The sequence below is a fragment of the Poecilia reticulata genome, chromosome 11, assembly GCF_904066995.2.
Source record: "Poecilia reticulata chromosome 11, P_reticulata-male-v2, whole genome shotgun sequence".
Lineage (NCBI taxonomy): Eukaryota > Metazoa > Chordata > Actinopteri > Cyprinodontiformes > Poeciliidae > Poecilia > Poecilia reticulata.
In genome coordinates, this window is record NC_088840.1 from 2,663,240 (window position 1) to 2,679,064 (window position 15,825).

The 15,825-nt window shown below is 42.3% G+C and overlaps 1 protein-coding gene across 1 annotated transcript in view; it reads left to right on the forward strand.

Moving 5' to 3' along the window:
- The window catches only part of foxo6b (forkhead box O6 b), a 45,853-nt gene extending 36,805 nt beyond the window's left edge, over nucleotides 1–9,048 (forward strand). The window contains exon 2 of the mRNA XM_008421292.3: nucleotides 4,753–9,048. Within this exon, the coding sequence (XP_008419514.2) occupies nucleotides 4,753–6,480 (1,728 nt within the window). The 3' untranslated portion in view covers nucleotides 6,481–9,048. The remainder of the gene's footprint in view (nucleotides 1–4,752) is intronic.
- Nucleotides 9,049–15,825: the final 6,777 nt, after the last annotated feature.

Consider the following 15,825-nt stretch of genomic DNA (forward strand, 5'->3'; position numbering starts at 1 on the left):
GAAACAGGTGACAATCAGTCACCTCATTATTATAAAAGTGGCCAGTGAACTTCCTCAACACAACAACATCCACTGAGCTGATGCATCATGTGATCCTGAACACGAAGAACCCAAGTGGCTTTGATGGACGAGGACAGAAAATGTAACTTTTATCTGATGAATATCAGATGAAGGATTGATGATATAGTTTTATTTTAATGAACAGTGGGTTCATAATGATCGAACAGTTAGATCTGTCCAGGTTCCTGGTCGGTTACCAGGATGGCCTCCATTTTCTGACAATAACTCGTACTCATAACAAACCATTCCAGATTCATGTACTTTCACACAATAGCATATCAGAGAGCTTTTTGCTGTAGTCACATATATTCATGAGTTGTGGAAATAGAAAATTATGACAGTGCTGTAATTTCATGTTATTTCATTTGTATCATTTTGTAAAGTCTTTGTGTCACACTCTGCTTTCATTTATCTTAGTTCTTATGTTTGGGGAATTAACTTCTAATATAACATGACAGATTAGATGCGGTATCTAACCTCTTGGTGGCAGATAATGGGTGCACAGCCACCAGCCCCATTCAGTCCACTTTAATCAAACTTTGTTTGATTTGCCTAGAAGAGGGGAGTCAAACTCCAGTCCACAAGGACCGTTGTCCTGCAGGTTTTAGATGTGCCACAGGTAAAAAAACACTGGAATCAAATGGCTTAATTACCTCCTTAGGTAAAAATTTATTTGAAGGGGTGTGAATAAGACTTTCATGACACTTTCATAAACATGATATAACACCTGTCAGGAACATGAATAAGCCTTCATGAATATTTATGACTGTTACCAGAAAGCGTTATTCGGTAAATCGTGACACTTTTATACAAAGTTGACATTATTCAAAATATCTTTGTTATGACAACTTGACATTAACCAAGAAATCATTACTGATATAAATTTGTTATAAAAGTATTACTGATTGCACTTTAAAAATTAGGTAACTTTGTTATTAAAGCTAAAGTTTAAACAGTAATGATTACCCTTATTCACACCCCTTCAAATAAAGTGTTACCCCTCCTTATTGTGTAGATACAGTACGTTCTCCAGAGTCATTCTAATGACCTAATTAGCAGGAGGGCCACTGTCCTGCAACTTTTAGATGTGTCTCTGCTTCATCACACCTGAATGGAACAGGTGTGATGAAGCAGAGGCACATCTAAAAGTTGCAGGACAGTGGCCCTCCAGGACTGGAGTTTGACACCTGTGGCCTAGAAGGTCCGGCTCGTTTGGGAAGGTGGGAATTCGTAATTGAATTCATACATTCATTACATGACTGCAGTTTGAAGTCATGCATGAATGCCAAGCGACCCAAAGACCACTCCAACAGCAGGAAGTGGACTATGCCACAGGGCATTCTGGGTAAACAACCCATGAGTCAAATGGTAACAAGAAAAATCCTCCAACCACTAAAATCTGACACCACTCCAATTTTGTTGTCTGATTGATTCATCCTGCGTTGCGTCATGGTTAGCACTAAAGTTGAGTTATTAAGCACTTTCCATTTAATAATCTCAATTTAAAACTGGATTAAAAGAGAGGAAAAAGAGATTTAAAAAACTGGCAACAACTTTTCATATCTAACAAAAACAAACATGACTAGACAAGCTGTGGCACAAATCCGATAATTAACATTTAGAGTATTTAATAAAGTCTAATCTGGAAACTTTGTTACAAACATGAAACTTTATTAGTTACTCAAGAGGCATACATAGCATAAATAAAACCTCGATCTGTTTTTATCAACTCCATTCTGAAAGGTTTAACTTAGTTTGACATGCTCCATATTCACCTTCATCCTTATGATTTGTTTCATTTGACGTGTTAAACTGATTCATCTCGATCAGTTTCCCTACATGAATATGGATGTTTTGTAAATTTATCCAGTTTACTGAATTATTGACTCTTTGTTGCTCTCTGGTTCTGACAATCACAAGAGAACCAGAGCTTTATGATTAATCTGAATGATTCAAAAACCTCACTTTAAATATGAAGAGAATAAGCTGCCATGTGTACAGAGTGCTGTTCAATATAAGAAGAGGAGACAGAGGAGCAGACTCCTGTAGTAGTTTCTCCTTCCACACACACACACACACACACACACACATACACACACACATCCACACGCACGCATCCATGCACGCACGCACGCACCCCCCACCCCCTTCCACACACACACACACACACACACACACACACACACACACACACACACACACACACACACACACACACACACACACACACACACACAGCAGCTAATCACAGCTTGGTACAGGTAGTGAGGCGTTGGGACTGCTGGTGATTGAGCCTCCCTGGTGGATTGGAAGCAGGAATCTGACAGACTCAGATAAAAGGCTGTTTGGAGTTGCCTGCAGCATCAAACAGCATCAGTTGCCTCCTCCTCCCCCTGTTTATTCCCTTCCCATCATCACCTCCCCTCTTCCTCACTCTACTCCCTGCTTTGGTTTACTCTGTTGCCATGACTACACCCACAGCCAGAGCCGTCGCCTGTCAGGGCTCCGCTCTCAGATCACCTGATGCAGGTCGCCTTCACCGGCGGCCTCTTCCGCACTCCGACACTGTTCAGTTCAGCCGTGATGGAGTCTGAGTGTGTTTTGGAACGGAGCATGTGCAGTTTTGTGCACACAATATTTGAAAGAGTTTGTGTGTGTGTGTGTGTGTGTCTGTGTGTGTGCGTGTGTGTGTGTTTGTGGGTGTGAGGGGGTTTAGAAGGGGTAACATAAATGCGAATCTCAAAATCCAATTTCCACGTCTGTGAAGAGAGTCTAGTCAGAGCCGTGTGATTTGAGTGGAGGATGGGATGAAATTACCTGTTAGAAGTCACACTACGGGGATGGCTGCTTTTCTACATGAATGAAAATTGTAGTAGGCAGGACAGCGGTGATATGAAACCCACTTAGAGCTAGATTCTTTCTGTAAACATTCGCCGACAAACCAATTACCTGCTGTTCTCTATGCTGTGCTTTCTATAAGATTCAACGAAAACAACGTAAAATTCTCTCTTTAAGCTGCCTGTCCACATTGCAGCCGTGTGGTTTGATGGTTTTCTTGTTGGCAGTGCTTTGAACTGTCCCAGTAGGAAGCCACTTAGCCTTCTTCTAACTAACTGCTCTAACATTTCACCAGGTTGGCCAAGCTTTCTCTCTTCATTGCTTGGTCAGACTTTGAATTACTTTCCTGTTGAAGTGTCCCATCGACGAGCAGAGTCCACTGGATTTTTATTCAAATCCCCTGGTGTTTCAAACAGTTTGGCTTTTCTAACATTCTAACAAGGATCTCGCGACCGTTAGAAGGTCTTTCTCCCGTTGAACACAGATTTGCATCTCCTGCTGTTTGTTTTTCATATTTGCTCTGTCTTCAAGGCTGCAGGGAGGTTTCTGAGAGCGCGGATCTGGTAAGAGAGGGAGAGAATGAGCAATGTTGTGATCAAAAGAGGCTGGGACACCGAGAGGGAGATGAATGGGCCTGAGAGCAGGAAAATTGGACAGGAGGCAGAGAGTGAATGAAGATAGAGAATAGCTCAAGATATCTGCAGACAGAGATTGTGAGTTATGTGCAGGTAATAAACAAGGCAGAATAGATAGATATCTCCAGAGAGGAAAAAGAAAAAGGTGTGATTGCACACTCAGGCTGGGCTTAAAAAGTTTGGTCTTGCCAAAGCATCCCAAAGGAGAAAGGAAAAGCAAAAAGAGTTGGGAAAGCAAAGAGAGGAAAGGCAATGGGGGAGTAGGGGAGGAAACTGGAGAGAGTGTGAATAATGACACAAGAGGGAAAAATCTGGATGAACAAGCAGCATTTAAACTAACTTGGCCAACACAGATGATCTGTAAGCCTAGTAAGCTCTCCTTTAGGCGAGCTTAGATCTCATCAACTCGCTCCAGGTTGGCATTGCCTTCAAATGCCACTGCAGAGCCAGGGATTAGCTTTACAGCCATCATTCAGACTCTTAAACATGGTTTTAAAGAGGCCTATTCTTCAGCCTCCCAACACGCTCCACGCTCACCCACAGCCACCATCTCCATCCCGCCTCACAGAGAGCCTTCATCATCAAAATGCCGTCTGCTGTAGTTGCTTAAGGTCGTGGTAATTGTGCCAAGATTTTAAAAAGGAGGTTAAATGAGCATGTCACTTACCCTGTTTGCTTCCTATCTTTCTTCTTCTAACCCTGTGTGTTTCTGTTTCTTCCTTTCATTCTGGTGCTCGTCCGCAACCTCTCGTGCCAAATCACACCCCCTCTCTTCATCCCTCCCTCCTCAGCTTTGGCTGGATCTGAGGCTTTCATATTTGGAAGCCTCGCAATCGATATGGGCTGTCTGTGATTGGGTTGCCTCATGTGATTCATTTCTGTAACCTTGGTGATAGTTTGATGTGGAGGCTGCACCCATGTCCATATTATGACTCAGTGAGCGTGTGTAGAGAGGAGAGGTTGGTCAAGGGAGGTATCGATTGGTCCTTCACACTCGCTGCCCTCTCTGCTCTCCCCACTATCTCCTGGTTTTTCTGTATCCATCTTTTGTCTCACTTGCCACGAAGGCGTGATAGCTTAGCCATAATTGAAATGACTTTGTGCTCTCAAGAACTGATTATTTAGCTATAAATGTTTCCTTAGGAAATCCTATTTATCTCACCTTCTGTTCCTTATTTCCTTGGTCTCACTATCTTTCTATTTTTTTCTCTCATTGCAGAATTCAATCAGACACAACCTGTCACTGCACAGTCGTTTCATCCGAGTGCAAAATGAAGGGACGGGAAAGAGCTCATGGTGGATGCTAAACCCAGAAGGAGGGAAGATGGGTAAGGGACCCAGACGACGCGCGTCATCTATAGAGAACGGGACACGCTACTTGAAGACAAAAGGACGCACGAGTCGAAAAAGAGCAGGGACCATAGGCCTGGGACGGGGACAAGTTCAGGGAGCTGGTCCAACCATGCAGAGCTCCCCAGAGCATGGCAGTCCAGCGGGGAAAGGAGGCGTCATGATCAGCGGTGAAGAGTATGACACTTGGACAGACCTGCATTCCCGCACCTCATCTTCTGCCTCCACGCTGAGTGGCTGCCTCTCCCCAATCCTTGCAGAAGCGGAAGCTGATGAACCTGAGGAGGGTGGTCTATCTTGTTCAGCTTCCCCTCGGATATACCCTAGTCCAACAAGCACCCGCTCACCGGCATTGGGCACTGGGAGCCACTGCCCCAACGTGGAACTGCCTCAGCTGACTGACCTGACTGGAGCTATTAGTCTAGATGAGAGGAGCTACTCCCAGCAACAGCAAATCAAGTGCAATGGTTATCCTTTTGTGCCTGTGCCAAAACCGGAAGGATCCTATTGTGGACCAATTTATGGGCAGTCTTCCATGTGTATGTTGCGGCACCACACTCCAATGGAGACCATTCAGGAGAACAAGCCAGTTAACTTTCAGCACCCAATAAGGGGCTATTCAGAGAACAATGCTTTGCAAAGTCTTCTTACGGGAGGTCCTTACTGCAACAAAGACATTGTGCTGGGTCAGGGACGTGAAACGCATGCACTGTTGACACAGGGGACTAGTGTTCACAGCCAGCACAACCACAATCAGAATCCCAGTCACAATCAAAACCATAGCAACAGCCAAGAGCATGCTCTCAATCCCAGTCTACGTAACGGCCACGGCTCAGTCCATGACCAGAACACAGCTCACCATCAAAACCACAATCAGGGTCATAAACACCAAGCCAGCCTTGACTACAGCCACAGTCACAAGCCCCATATTGCCCATGAGTATGGTCAGAGTCATGAGCACAGTCACAGAAGCAAAGTGAATTCCAACCACGACCCCAACCCTCATTCTAGTCAAAGTCACCTGCACAACCACACATCCCCAAACCCTCATAACCCTATGCATAGTGGGCCTCACCATCAGGCTCTGTCTCCTCGGGTGATCACTGACATCCTGCAGCCCTACAGTCTTAAGAACTCTAACCACTATGGGCCACGCCCCCACCTCCCAACATCTCCTTCTCTGCCCTCAAACCCTGCAGGCATCCTGGATGTTCCTCAGGACCCCTGTCGTCTTGCTTCTGCCCCTCATCCCCGACACCAGTCCTACCCCAGAGCTCACCATCAGGCCATGGCTGAATCTTGGCAAGCCTATTATCACAACAACCACAATCACCAACCAGGGAATTCAGCATATCAGGGACAAGTGCACAGCTCACACAACAGAATGGCTGCCCAATTGGAAATGGAAAATGCCCCCAACAGTCTAGACTGTGATGTGGACCCGATCCTGCTTAGTGATTTCATGGACACAGATAATGTGGACTTCAACTTTGATGGTTCTCTTTCCCATGGGGTGGGCATGGGGATGGGCATGACTTTAGGGGCTTTTTCTTGTCCTCCACCAGCTCATAGTCACCAGAGTTGGGTGCCTGGGTGAACTTGGATCTGAGGGGTTTGAATAGACCATAAAAGTCACCCACTGGGCAGGGCTCTGGGTCGACTGTATCCTTGGACTGATTAGCTATGATTCAGTTTTTTTTGTTTTTTTTCCAGGCATATTGTCATTTTATTTCCTGGGGACTCTCATACGGTATTTTTTTCTCCCTCCTTCTCCGTGTTTATGAAGCTTTCTGTCTCCATGTTGAACTTGCTTCCAATGAGCCCAGTGGTAAAATCTGCCCCTCTCCCAGTTTATGCCCTGCAGTTTTTTTTCTCTCTCTCTCTTTAATCATCCTCTTTGTCCTTGGCTCTCAAGCACTTTACAGCCATCTTTTCATACAGATGCAGTAACTCAAATACCAGACAAAGTCATGTTGTATGTTCACTTTTAATGTATGCAATCCACTTAGTATTATCTCCACCTACAAAGAATTTGTTGTTCCTGACATAAGAACATGATCAAACAGCTGCATACATTTCCTCAGTGCCGAGGTGCTCATAGATTGGAAGGTAAAGGGCAGGGGGTGGAGTGTTGTGGCTGCCAGGTTTAAGAATAAGGCTGATATTTTTTGAAAGACTGAGGCATAAGGGAAGGGAGGTGAAGCAGAGAGAGGGGGATTGGTCCTCTCCCTGGTGAACAGTGGTGGTTCCTGCTCTGTTCCGGAGTGGAGGACAATCATCCATCACACAGCCATCAGCGCCACTCCATTGAAATGCAACGTCCTTTCTTTAATCTCCAAAGTAATGCCAGATTGATGCATCATGATTGCTAATCTAATGTGCTCCTCTGTTTTTTCAACCTCCTCCCCTCCCTCTTCAGCTCCGGACACACGGGCTTAATGTGTTTTGGTGAAAGCGATGATAAAAGTCACTCAACACTAAATGGGGGTAGGGATTGGAAAAGGGGGGTGGCGTTAGAGGAGGTGGAAGGGGGGGTTATGGAGAGGAGATGATATGATAAGAGAAATGCAAATATTCCCTCTGTGCCTCTTTCTCTCCATTTTGCAGATTTATGTAGCTTTTGTACAATGAAATAAGCAATGATCAGAGCCTGCTGTACATCCTGAGGAGCTACATGATTGGTCAGAGCTGGGTTTCCTCAGCTTGGTACATTCACTGGCCCACTCCAGAACAGCTTAACAAGCGGCCATGAGTCAACCGGGATGCTGGTGAAGCTGCCCTCGTCTCAGTCAGTAACAGCCAGGTTAAAGCCCTCTATGTGTTTCTACTCCAGAGAATTCCTCGCTGATGAGCAGCATCAGCCGATTACTATTTTGTGCTATCTTCTGTATCCAGACTCCCTCGTATCACACCACCCCATCCCGAGGTTACTCAGAGGGTAAACAAGAGTAATTAACCGCCAAACAAGATGGATGATTTATGCAAGTGCATGTAGTCGCTCATTGGCACAAAGTCATAATTCTTCCCCCTGCCAAGCACAAGGAAGGTGGTTTTTTTAAAGAAGTGGTGCCGGGCCACGAGGTAAAGTGTCTGTCTCCAGTGTCCTTCATGTCTTTCAGCCATCTTCCGTATGATCGTCCCCACCCCATCCAGGCCACGTCTTTATGTTGATGTTGTCTTTTCTCGTGCTCGTTCAATGATTGTGCAGTTGTCTGTCCGATGTAGTGTGGATTGGAGCGCTCTTCAGCATTTCATTTACGTTGTTTGCAGCTTGAGAAGGGACCGAGGTGGTGTGGGGGCTTTTGGGTTTCCGACCTTCTGAGGACAGAGAGAACAACACCATGGGAGAAGGGAACGGTAGATAGACAGTGAGACACAAAACAGGGAGGAAAAAGTGAACAGCGTTAGACCAGATCTGTTTAGCTTTAAGAGGTTTTCTATCTACAAAACTGCCTATTACAATCAGGCCAAATGTCAAGTGCTGCTCAGCCGGCTCCATTGAGCTTCGACTAGGCAGCTACTTCTCCCTTCTGATCAAGGACAATGACTGGTATTTCCATACACTTTTCTTTTCTTTTCTTTTCTTTTCTTTTCTTTTCTTTTCTTTTCTTTTCTTTTCTTTTCTTTTCTTTTCTTTTCTTTTCTTTTCTTTTCTTTTCTTTTCTTTTCTTTTCTTTTCTTTTCTTTTCTTCTCTTCTACTACTTCTTTTTGTGTGTGTTAAAATGGCCCATTGTTGTAACCCAGCTGTATTTGTACTCCTGCCTGTGTGCACCTGTGTGTCAAGCTTCTCATGGGTGTGAGTGTGTGTGCGTGTGTGAGTGTGTGTAGAAGTAACGTACAAGAACTGATTAAGGGGGAAATTGTTGAGAAGTTTCCTGCCCTGGTGTTTTCCATGCTTGGCTGAGTGCAGCATACATTATATATACAGTTTCTATTTATTGTTTGTGAAGCTGGGTCTAAGGAAAGACCCCTCACTGCTTTGTCTTCTTGTTGACAGACACAGAATGCATTTCAGTTTGACTGCATTTCATCCTGTACATAATCTATATTTACAAAATTGTATTCTATTTTTTTTGTTTGTTTTTGCAAATATGTTTTTTTTCTTTTTCTAAAATTGTGTATCTGCTCATCTGGTGACCGTCAAATAAAACAAAAATAAATACAGATTCCTCTCATGTCTCAGTTATTCACCCAGACACCGTTCACGGTCAGTTTGGATTCCTTCAAGTGAGGTTAGGTAACGTTGTCGTTAGTAACGGTTTCCTTACCCGGAGATGAAGTCATGTCTCAGTGAGTTCGCAGAAAAGTCTAGAAATAGCTAACAGCCAGCTGAACAAAATCTGTGTTTTAGGGAATAAAAACAAGTCAACTTAACCTGAACTTTACCGAATCTACTCAGGTTCAAGGTATCACGTTCTGTAAATATATAACTGAAGTGGACTGAGTTGCACTAAATAAAATAACTATGAAATGTTTCAGTACTACAGTATCATCAGATTCTGTAACAAGCATGGATGGACATATTGTTTACACTCTGCTTTTCCATTTGGGTTTCACTTATATTTTGATAAGAGTTATTTTTAAAAACGACAGTGTGTTTTTCTGTACATTTAATGCAATATTGAAATCATTTCAGGACTTTGCTTTTTTTTGTTCTCTGATTTGGAAGACCTTGAATTTGAAAAAGAACAGAGTTTTTAAAAATTCTAACTGTATTTGGATAGATTCTTACAATGGTGAGTTAAATTAGAATTCAACCCACCCATCTTTAATAAAGGAAAGAAAGGGCTTCTAGCAGCTTATTGTTGTCTTATATCTGAACTTCCGTTGTCCTCGGGTCAAAATGACCGAGATTTGTATGTGTTTTCCCTACACACAGAAAATGAGGACAACAGGAGGGTTAAACTAAACTCGATGTTGTGTTTCTTCTATTTAAAGTCTACAAATTTGTCTTTGCATATTAAATCAACACAATTCACAGCAGTGACTTATTCCTTATAGTGTAGATGGTGAATATTTGGTTCATCAGAAAGAAACGCAACCATCTGCCGTTCAGTGGACGCTCCGGTCTGGTGCTTTGCAAGTCCTTTAGTAACTATGGAAACACCTGAGTGTCTTTACCCACCTGCTGTCATTATTTATTTATTTACTTATTTATTTATCTATCTATAATATTATTGCATCCACAATAAGAAAACTTTTGCTAATTTTTTTCTCCATCAGCTCTCTGTGCCCATCTTTCGCTGATCCCTCTACCAGTTTGCCCTCTTCTATAAATCAGGAGTTTGGGCACCGTGTGTTCTCACTGCCCCGTCAATCTAGGAGGCCCTAATGTTTCTAAATAACTTTGAGTTTATCATTTTATATTGAAAAACAACATTCACAAATAGGATATTCTGGGGAGTAAAATTCACTTTGAAACCAGTGAAATTATCAGAAAAAAAATGCCTCTGCATCTCACAACCAGAAATGAAAAAATTTGACTGTACAAATAGAAAAATGTCTTTCTTTCAAAGGATGGTGAAACCAAGACGCTTCTCTCTGAAAACAAGACAGCAGTTGAACAATGTTTTACCAGAATCCACAAATTCTGAAACAATGTCCATAATTAACAGTGAAGCATGATGATTACTTGGAGTTGCTGTGCAGTCACAGGATCTGAGAAACCTACCGCCGTTTAGCTGATCACGTTACCTCTGATTACCAAAGTAAACAGCAGTCAAAAGTGAGGCCGTCTGTCAACAACCCCACGATCCCAAACACAGCAACAAATCTACAACAAGAACTTTACAAGAGAAAAGAAAAACTGGTTTGGAAAATTCCAGACTGAGCTCAGACTGGTTGAAAAGCTGAACTGGAGTGACACAATTATGGTACAGAACATATACTATATATGAAAAGACACGATGAAATATCTGCACATCTCAATAAAATGAACATACATAATACCTGTAATCGAAATAATCTTGCTACTAATTTTTTAAATCACAGTGGGAGACACTGTTGGCTTTGCTATTACTAAGTAAAATATGACAGAGTGAAATCCGTTGTGTATTTCTGTTCACCGGTGAACAAATAAGATCATTTTAGTATATTCTGATATATAAAACCCAAGGAGTTAATGTCCTTCCAAAAGCAAAACTAAACAAATAAAATTTAATCCAAAATTTGAACTAAGCATGTTCAAAAAAAAAGATCCAAAATTATATTGGAAATGTCGTGTAAGTGTAGCGGTTGAGCCCAAAATGTAGGCGGAGTTGGAGAAAGGAAAGTTTGAATATTCGATAAAAATATATAAACTTACAAGCAAGGAAACATGGACTGAAATGAACAGAGTGACAGGAATGAAGAGAAGAATCTGGAGGCAAATGGAGCAACTTACACATGAGGTTTGGGCCAAAAATACCTGTGGACAGGAGCAGAAATATCATTGACAGTTACAGAATTATTATTATTATTTTTATTGCAGTGTTTGTCTTAAACGGTTGAGCAACAAAATATTAAGTCAAGTCTACAGGTACAAGGTCTGTTTGATCCGTTTCTTTTTAAAATGATTATGCTGACTAAGAAATCAAAATAAATACTTCCTTTTCATTTATGTATTTACTATTAGTTTTGTCAGATTCGAGTTATTTCAGTCACAGTTCTGCTGCTTTTGGTCATAACAGCTGGTCCTCCTCATATGTCAGTAAAAGTGATAGAAAATACATTTAAAACAAAAAATATATAATCATGCAAATCACCAAAGTGGCATTACAAAGACTTTAAGAAAAACAGGCAACTATACCAATGTGAATTGATACAGCTGGCTATATTGACTCATACCAAAATTTTATTTGGTGTATTCTCACTTCTTTTTGCATGTTCGTGTGTGCGTGTGCGTGCGTGTGTGTGTGTGTGTGTGTGTGTGTGTGTGTGTGTGTGTGTGTGTGTGCGTGTGTGTGCGTGTGTGTGTGTGTGTGTGTGTATGCTGATGTTTGGTGTGTGTTTCCAGTCCATCGCCTGTGTTTTAAGCCTCGTTAGCAACCCGATACTGCGCCACAGCTGTGCCTGTCCCAGTGGAGGCCTCCTCACTGGGGGAATGACTACATCTGCATCTGCACCGCCATACTGTACACACACACGCACACACACATAGTAGGTCTGTTACTGCCTTCACATGGACTTTGCATTGACTTCTATTAATTTTTCATTCATTTCTATAGCCTAACACAGACCTTTACCCTAAACCTGACCTGAACTCAGTTCACACTGAGTTCTAAATCTAATCCCTGACCCAACAACATTTGTCCTCATTCTGCATCAAATACAAGGCAACACACACACACACACACACACACACACACACACACACACACACACACACACACACACACACACACACACACACACACACACACACACACACACACACACACACACACACACACACACACACGATTGTGTCCTTTTGTGCCCCACTGCTGTTCCTGAGAGTGAACCTAGAGACAGTAAAGAAAAATCCTCCATAGTTAGTCCACTAGAGGACGGCAGCACATGGCACCCCCCCTCCTCCACACACACACTAAAGGAGGCAGAAACAGCTCTCCATCATCTCCAGCGTATGCCATTCTTTAAAATATGCTAGTTAGTTGATCTGCAAGGGAGAGGTAAGTTAGTGTGAGACAGAATGCATAATAAGGACGGCTGCTGCTGTACTTCATGCAAATAGGAAGCCTGACATGTCAGAGGCTTGATGGATTTGTTCTGACAGACACGGTGACAGGCGGGTGACAGCAACTTAAAAACCTGCACCCCTCCCCCCCCCCACCCTTTCCTCTCAGCCTTTCTCCCTCCTTGTATATATTTACAACCAGGGTATATTAATGCACTTTTCCTCCCTAATCTCTCATGTTCCTGCGCTAGTTCAGAGACGGACGCATATTTCACAGGATGAGAAGGTTTGTGATGTCGGCTGATATGTGAGCTTTGTGCCGTGTGATGTCTGCATAAACTGCAGAAATTACCAGAAGAACGGTTTTGTATGATAATAATCATAAAAATAATAATATCAACACTCCACCTGTCCACTTAATATTGGTTAGTATATTACAAAATAATCAAGAACATTTTTTACAATTAAAGTCAGAGTTCTGTCACGTGACAGCCCGAAACCTTTTCTGGATATTATTAGAGTTTTTTTTATTTATTTTAGATGAACACAAAGTAGTGCTTAATTGTGATGAAAAATGATTAGTTTAAGTCCATAACAATTCAAACTCCTTTAATAAAATAGAAATAAAACAGAAAAAAATATTTGTATTTTCAAAACAGATCCTCATTTAATTTTTTTTTTTATTATCTTCATATCTGTGTGTTTTATTTTCTGTCTGAAACAAACTCCTATAATTGAAAAATAATTGTCTGGTAATGGTCTGGTATTAATTTTTAATAATATCTGTAGATGGTTTTCAATTTTATTTGAAAATAAAGGTATGTGACTCTGCAGTAGACTGGCGATTTGTCCAGGGCGTATCAGGATTTTAAATTAAGTCTCTTTTCTCCGATACTCCTAAATAAAATCCAGTACAACTAATAGAATTCAGAATCTTATGTTGCTTCATGATATTTAAAAACAGCATATGGGTGGGAAGCAGTGGCGCAACTACACATTATTCAGGTGGATGCGAAGACGTAGGTCGGTAGGAGCGACGCTCCTTCACCCTGAAATAAAGTGTATTTTTGGCAGTATTGAAACATGTATTTCACAAAACCGTAATGGAAACTCTTTATTCACATCACACAAGTCATGTGATCAACAATCGGATGTTACTACTGGCGGAAATGATGAGGAAGAAGACAGGAACTGGTAGGAAGATGACGATTTATTTCATTCAAGGTGCTGCTGCGCCACCAGAGACTCACCTGGAGGAGCTGCGGCTTGTTGCGCCGATTGACTGATGTCATCTAATCTAAATGTTTACAACCGTTGGTTGCTTGTTTTACTCTAGTTGTCTTTATTTTACAGGAAAGTAGGGTAATGAGAGAGAGGGAAGACATGTCACCAGGCCGGGAATCGAACCACCGACGGCCGGACTAAAGCCTCTTTATGTAAGCTGTGCTTAATCCCTGCTCCATCACAACATCCTGCTCTCCAAAATTTTAATGACATATTACATGAACAGTCTTAGTCATGTATGATTAACTTCTTATTTAATGGAAACGTTGCAATTGGGAAGTTGTGTTTTTTCCAACATCAGTAGAAGCGAAGCCAGTGTCCGTCTGTGTCCAGGCCGCTCAGAGAGCTGCTGACTTCCTGCTGCTGCTGCTGCTGCTGCTGCTGCTGCTGCTGCTGCTGCTGCTGCTGCTGCTGCTGCTGCTGCTGCTGCTGCTGCTGCTGCTGCTGCTGCTGCTGCTGCTGTTTATTACAGCTGAACCTCCCCGGGGATTCAACTGGTGACAAACATCAAAGCTTCGCCTGCCATATTAGAACAGCAAGGATGTGGGTGGAGGTCATCTCCGATGAATTCCGCCTCATATGTGGGACAAACGCCTTCAGCACGTTGCTTGGATGCTCATTATCAATTCATGGAGCATTTGAAGACCCGCAGTCTCTCTGTGAATTCTTTTTTTTTCTTTTTCCCCACCGTCTTTAAAGAAAGCTTGGTTTTTTTTTCCTTTTTAAGCGTGAATTTTGACAATTCAAACTTCCGCTCAATGACAAGCTTCGAGTCCCACGCTGGAAAAAAAAAAAAAAAAATTCCCATGTGTTTGAAGCATCTAGGCCGCTCCATCTTTTTGATCAGCAGCTCGGCTGTGAATTGTGCAGATCAGAAAGTGGATCAGAGGCTCCCCGGGGACCGCCATTTACGGCCGCCACCAGCAGAGGATAGGAAACGTAATTAAGAGTTTGTTAAGATGCCCAAATTCCTTCTCATTTCCATCCGCCTCCCATCCCTCCTTCTCCTGCTCCCAGTAGCTCTGATCTCGCCTCCGATTAAAACTCTCCTTCCTCCAGAATACGGGAGCCAAAGACGAGGAGCTGCATCTCCAGCCACACAGGCTGATTATCTTAAAGAGTAATTAGCGAGTCTGACAGCGCCGTGTGTTGACATGATGGAGATGGATGATTCTGACTGCGGCTCCTTTCAGACGCACAAGAAAGCCGAGTGCATGTGCCGCATGTGTGTTAATTATCAGTGTCACTCATTCTTTATGTGTCTTTATGTGTTTGATAGTAATTGCCGTTCATGTATGTGTATGTATCAATGTCGTTGTGTCAGTCAGCAACTTCAAACCTCCGCAAGGCGAGGCAGCAATTATCCCCTCAACAATAAGCGGCCTGAGCTCAGTACTCTGTGTGAGATTTGATGCTGAATGCTAATTCATACAGCCGTTGATTTGTTACTTCGGTGGGGAAAGAACGATATAGGAAAAAAAACAAAAAAACAAAAGCACTTGCTTTTCTCACCACTGGGCGACGGTCAGAGAGAGAAAAGGACAAAAGAAACAAAAGCGAGGCTCGATGAGAAGCTTTCTGCTCCGACCTGAGTTCAGCAGGGAAACAGGCTGAAGACAGGATGTAAAGCTGTAAGGAGCAGTGGAGGGATGTCACAGTGCGTCTGTACAATCAGTAGATGGAACCGAAACTGACATAATAAAAGCAGAAATATATAAACGGTCCCTTAAATGAATAAGTTTGTTTAAAATGCATGAATTAATTACAGAAAGGAGAAATTTTCCTCCATTCTTATAATTTAATTGACCTTTACTTTTTCAGTTTAGTTCCAACAAATGACATAATATGAATTTTACTTTTACTCGTTTATTTATTTTTTATTTATTGTTTTATTCTAGTTTTTTGTACCAAAAATCTTTATTTCCATGTGTTTTTTTTACATTTTTAATTTTTTAACTGTATGCGTTTCTACCTCATTGTGCAGAAACTGGTTCTTGCCTCTG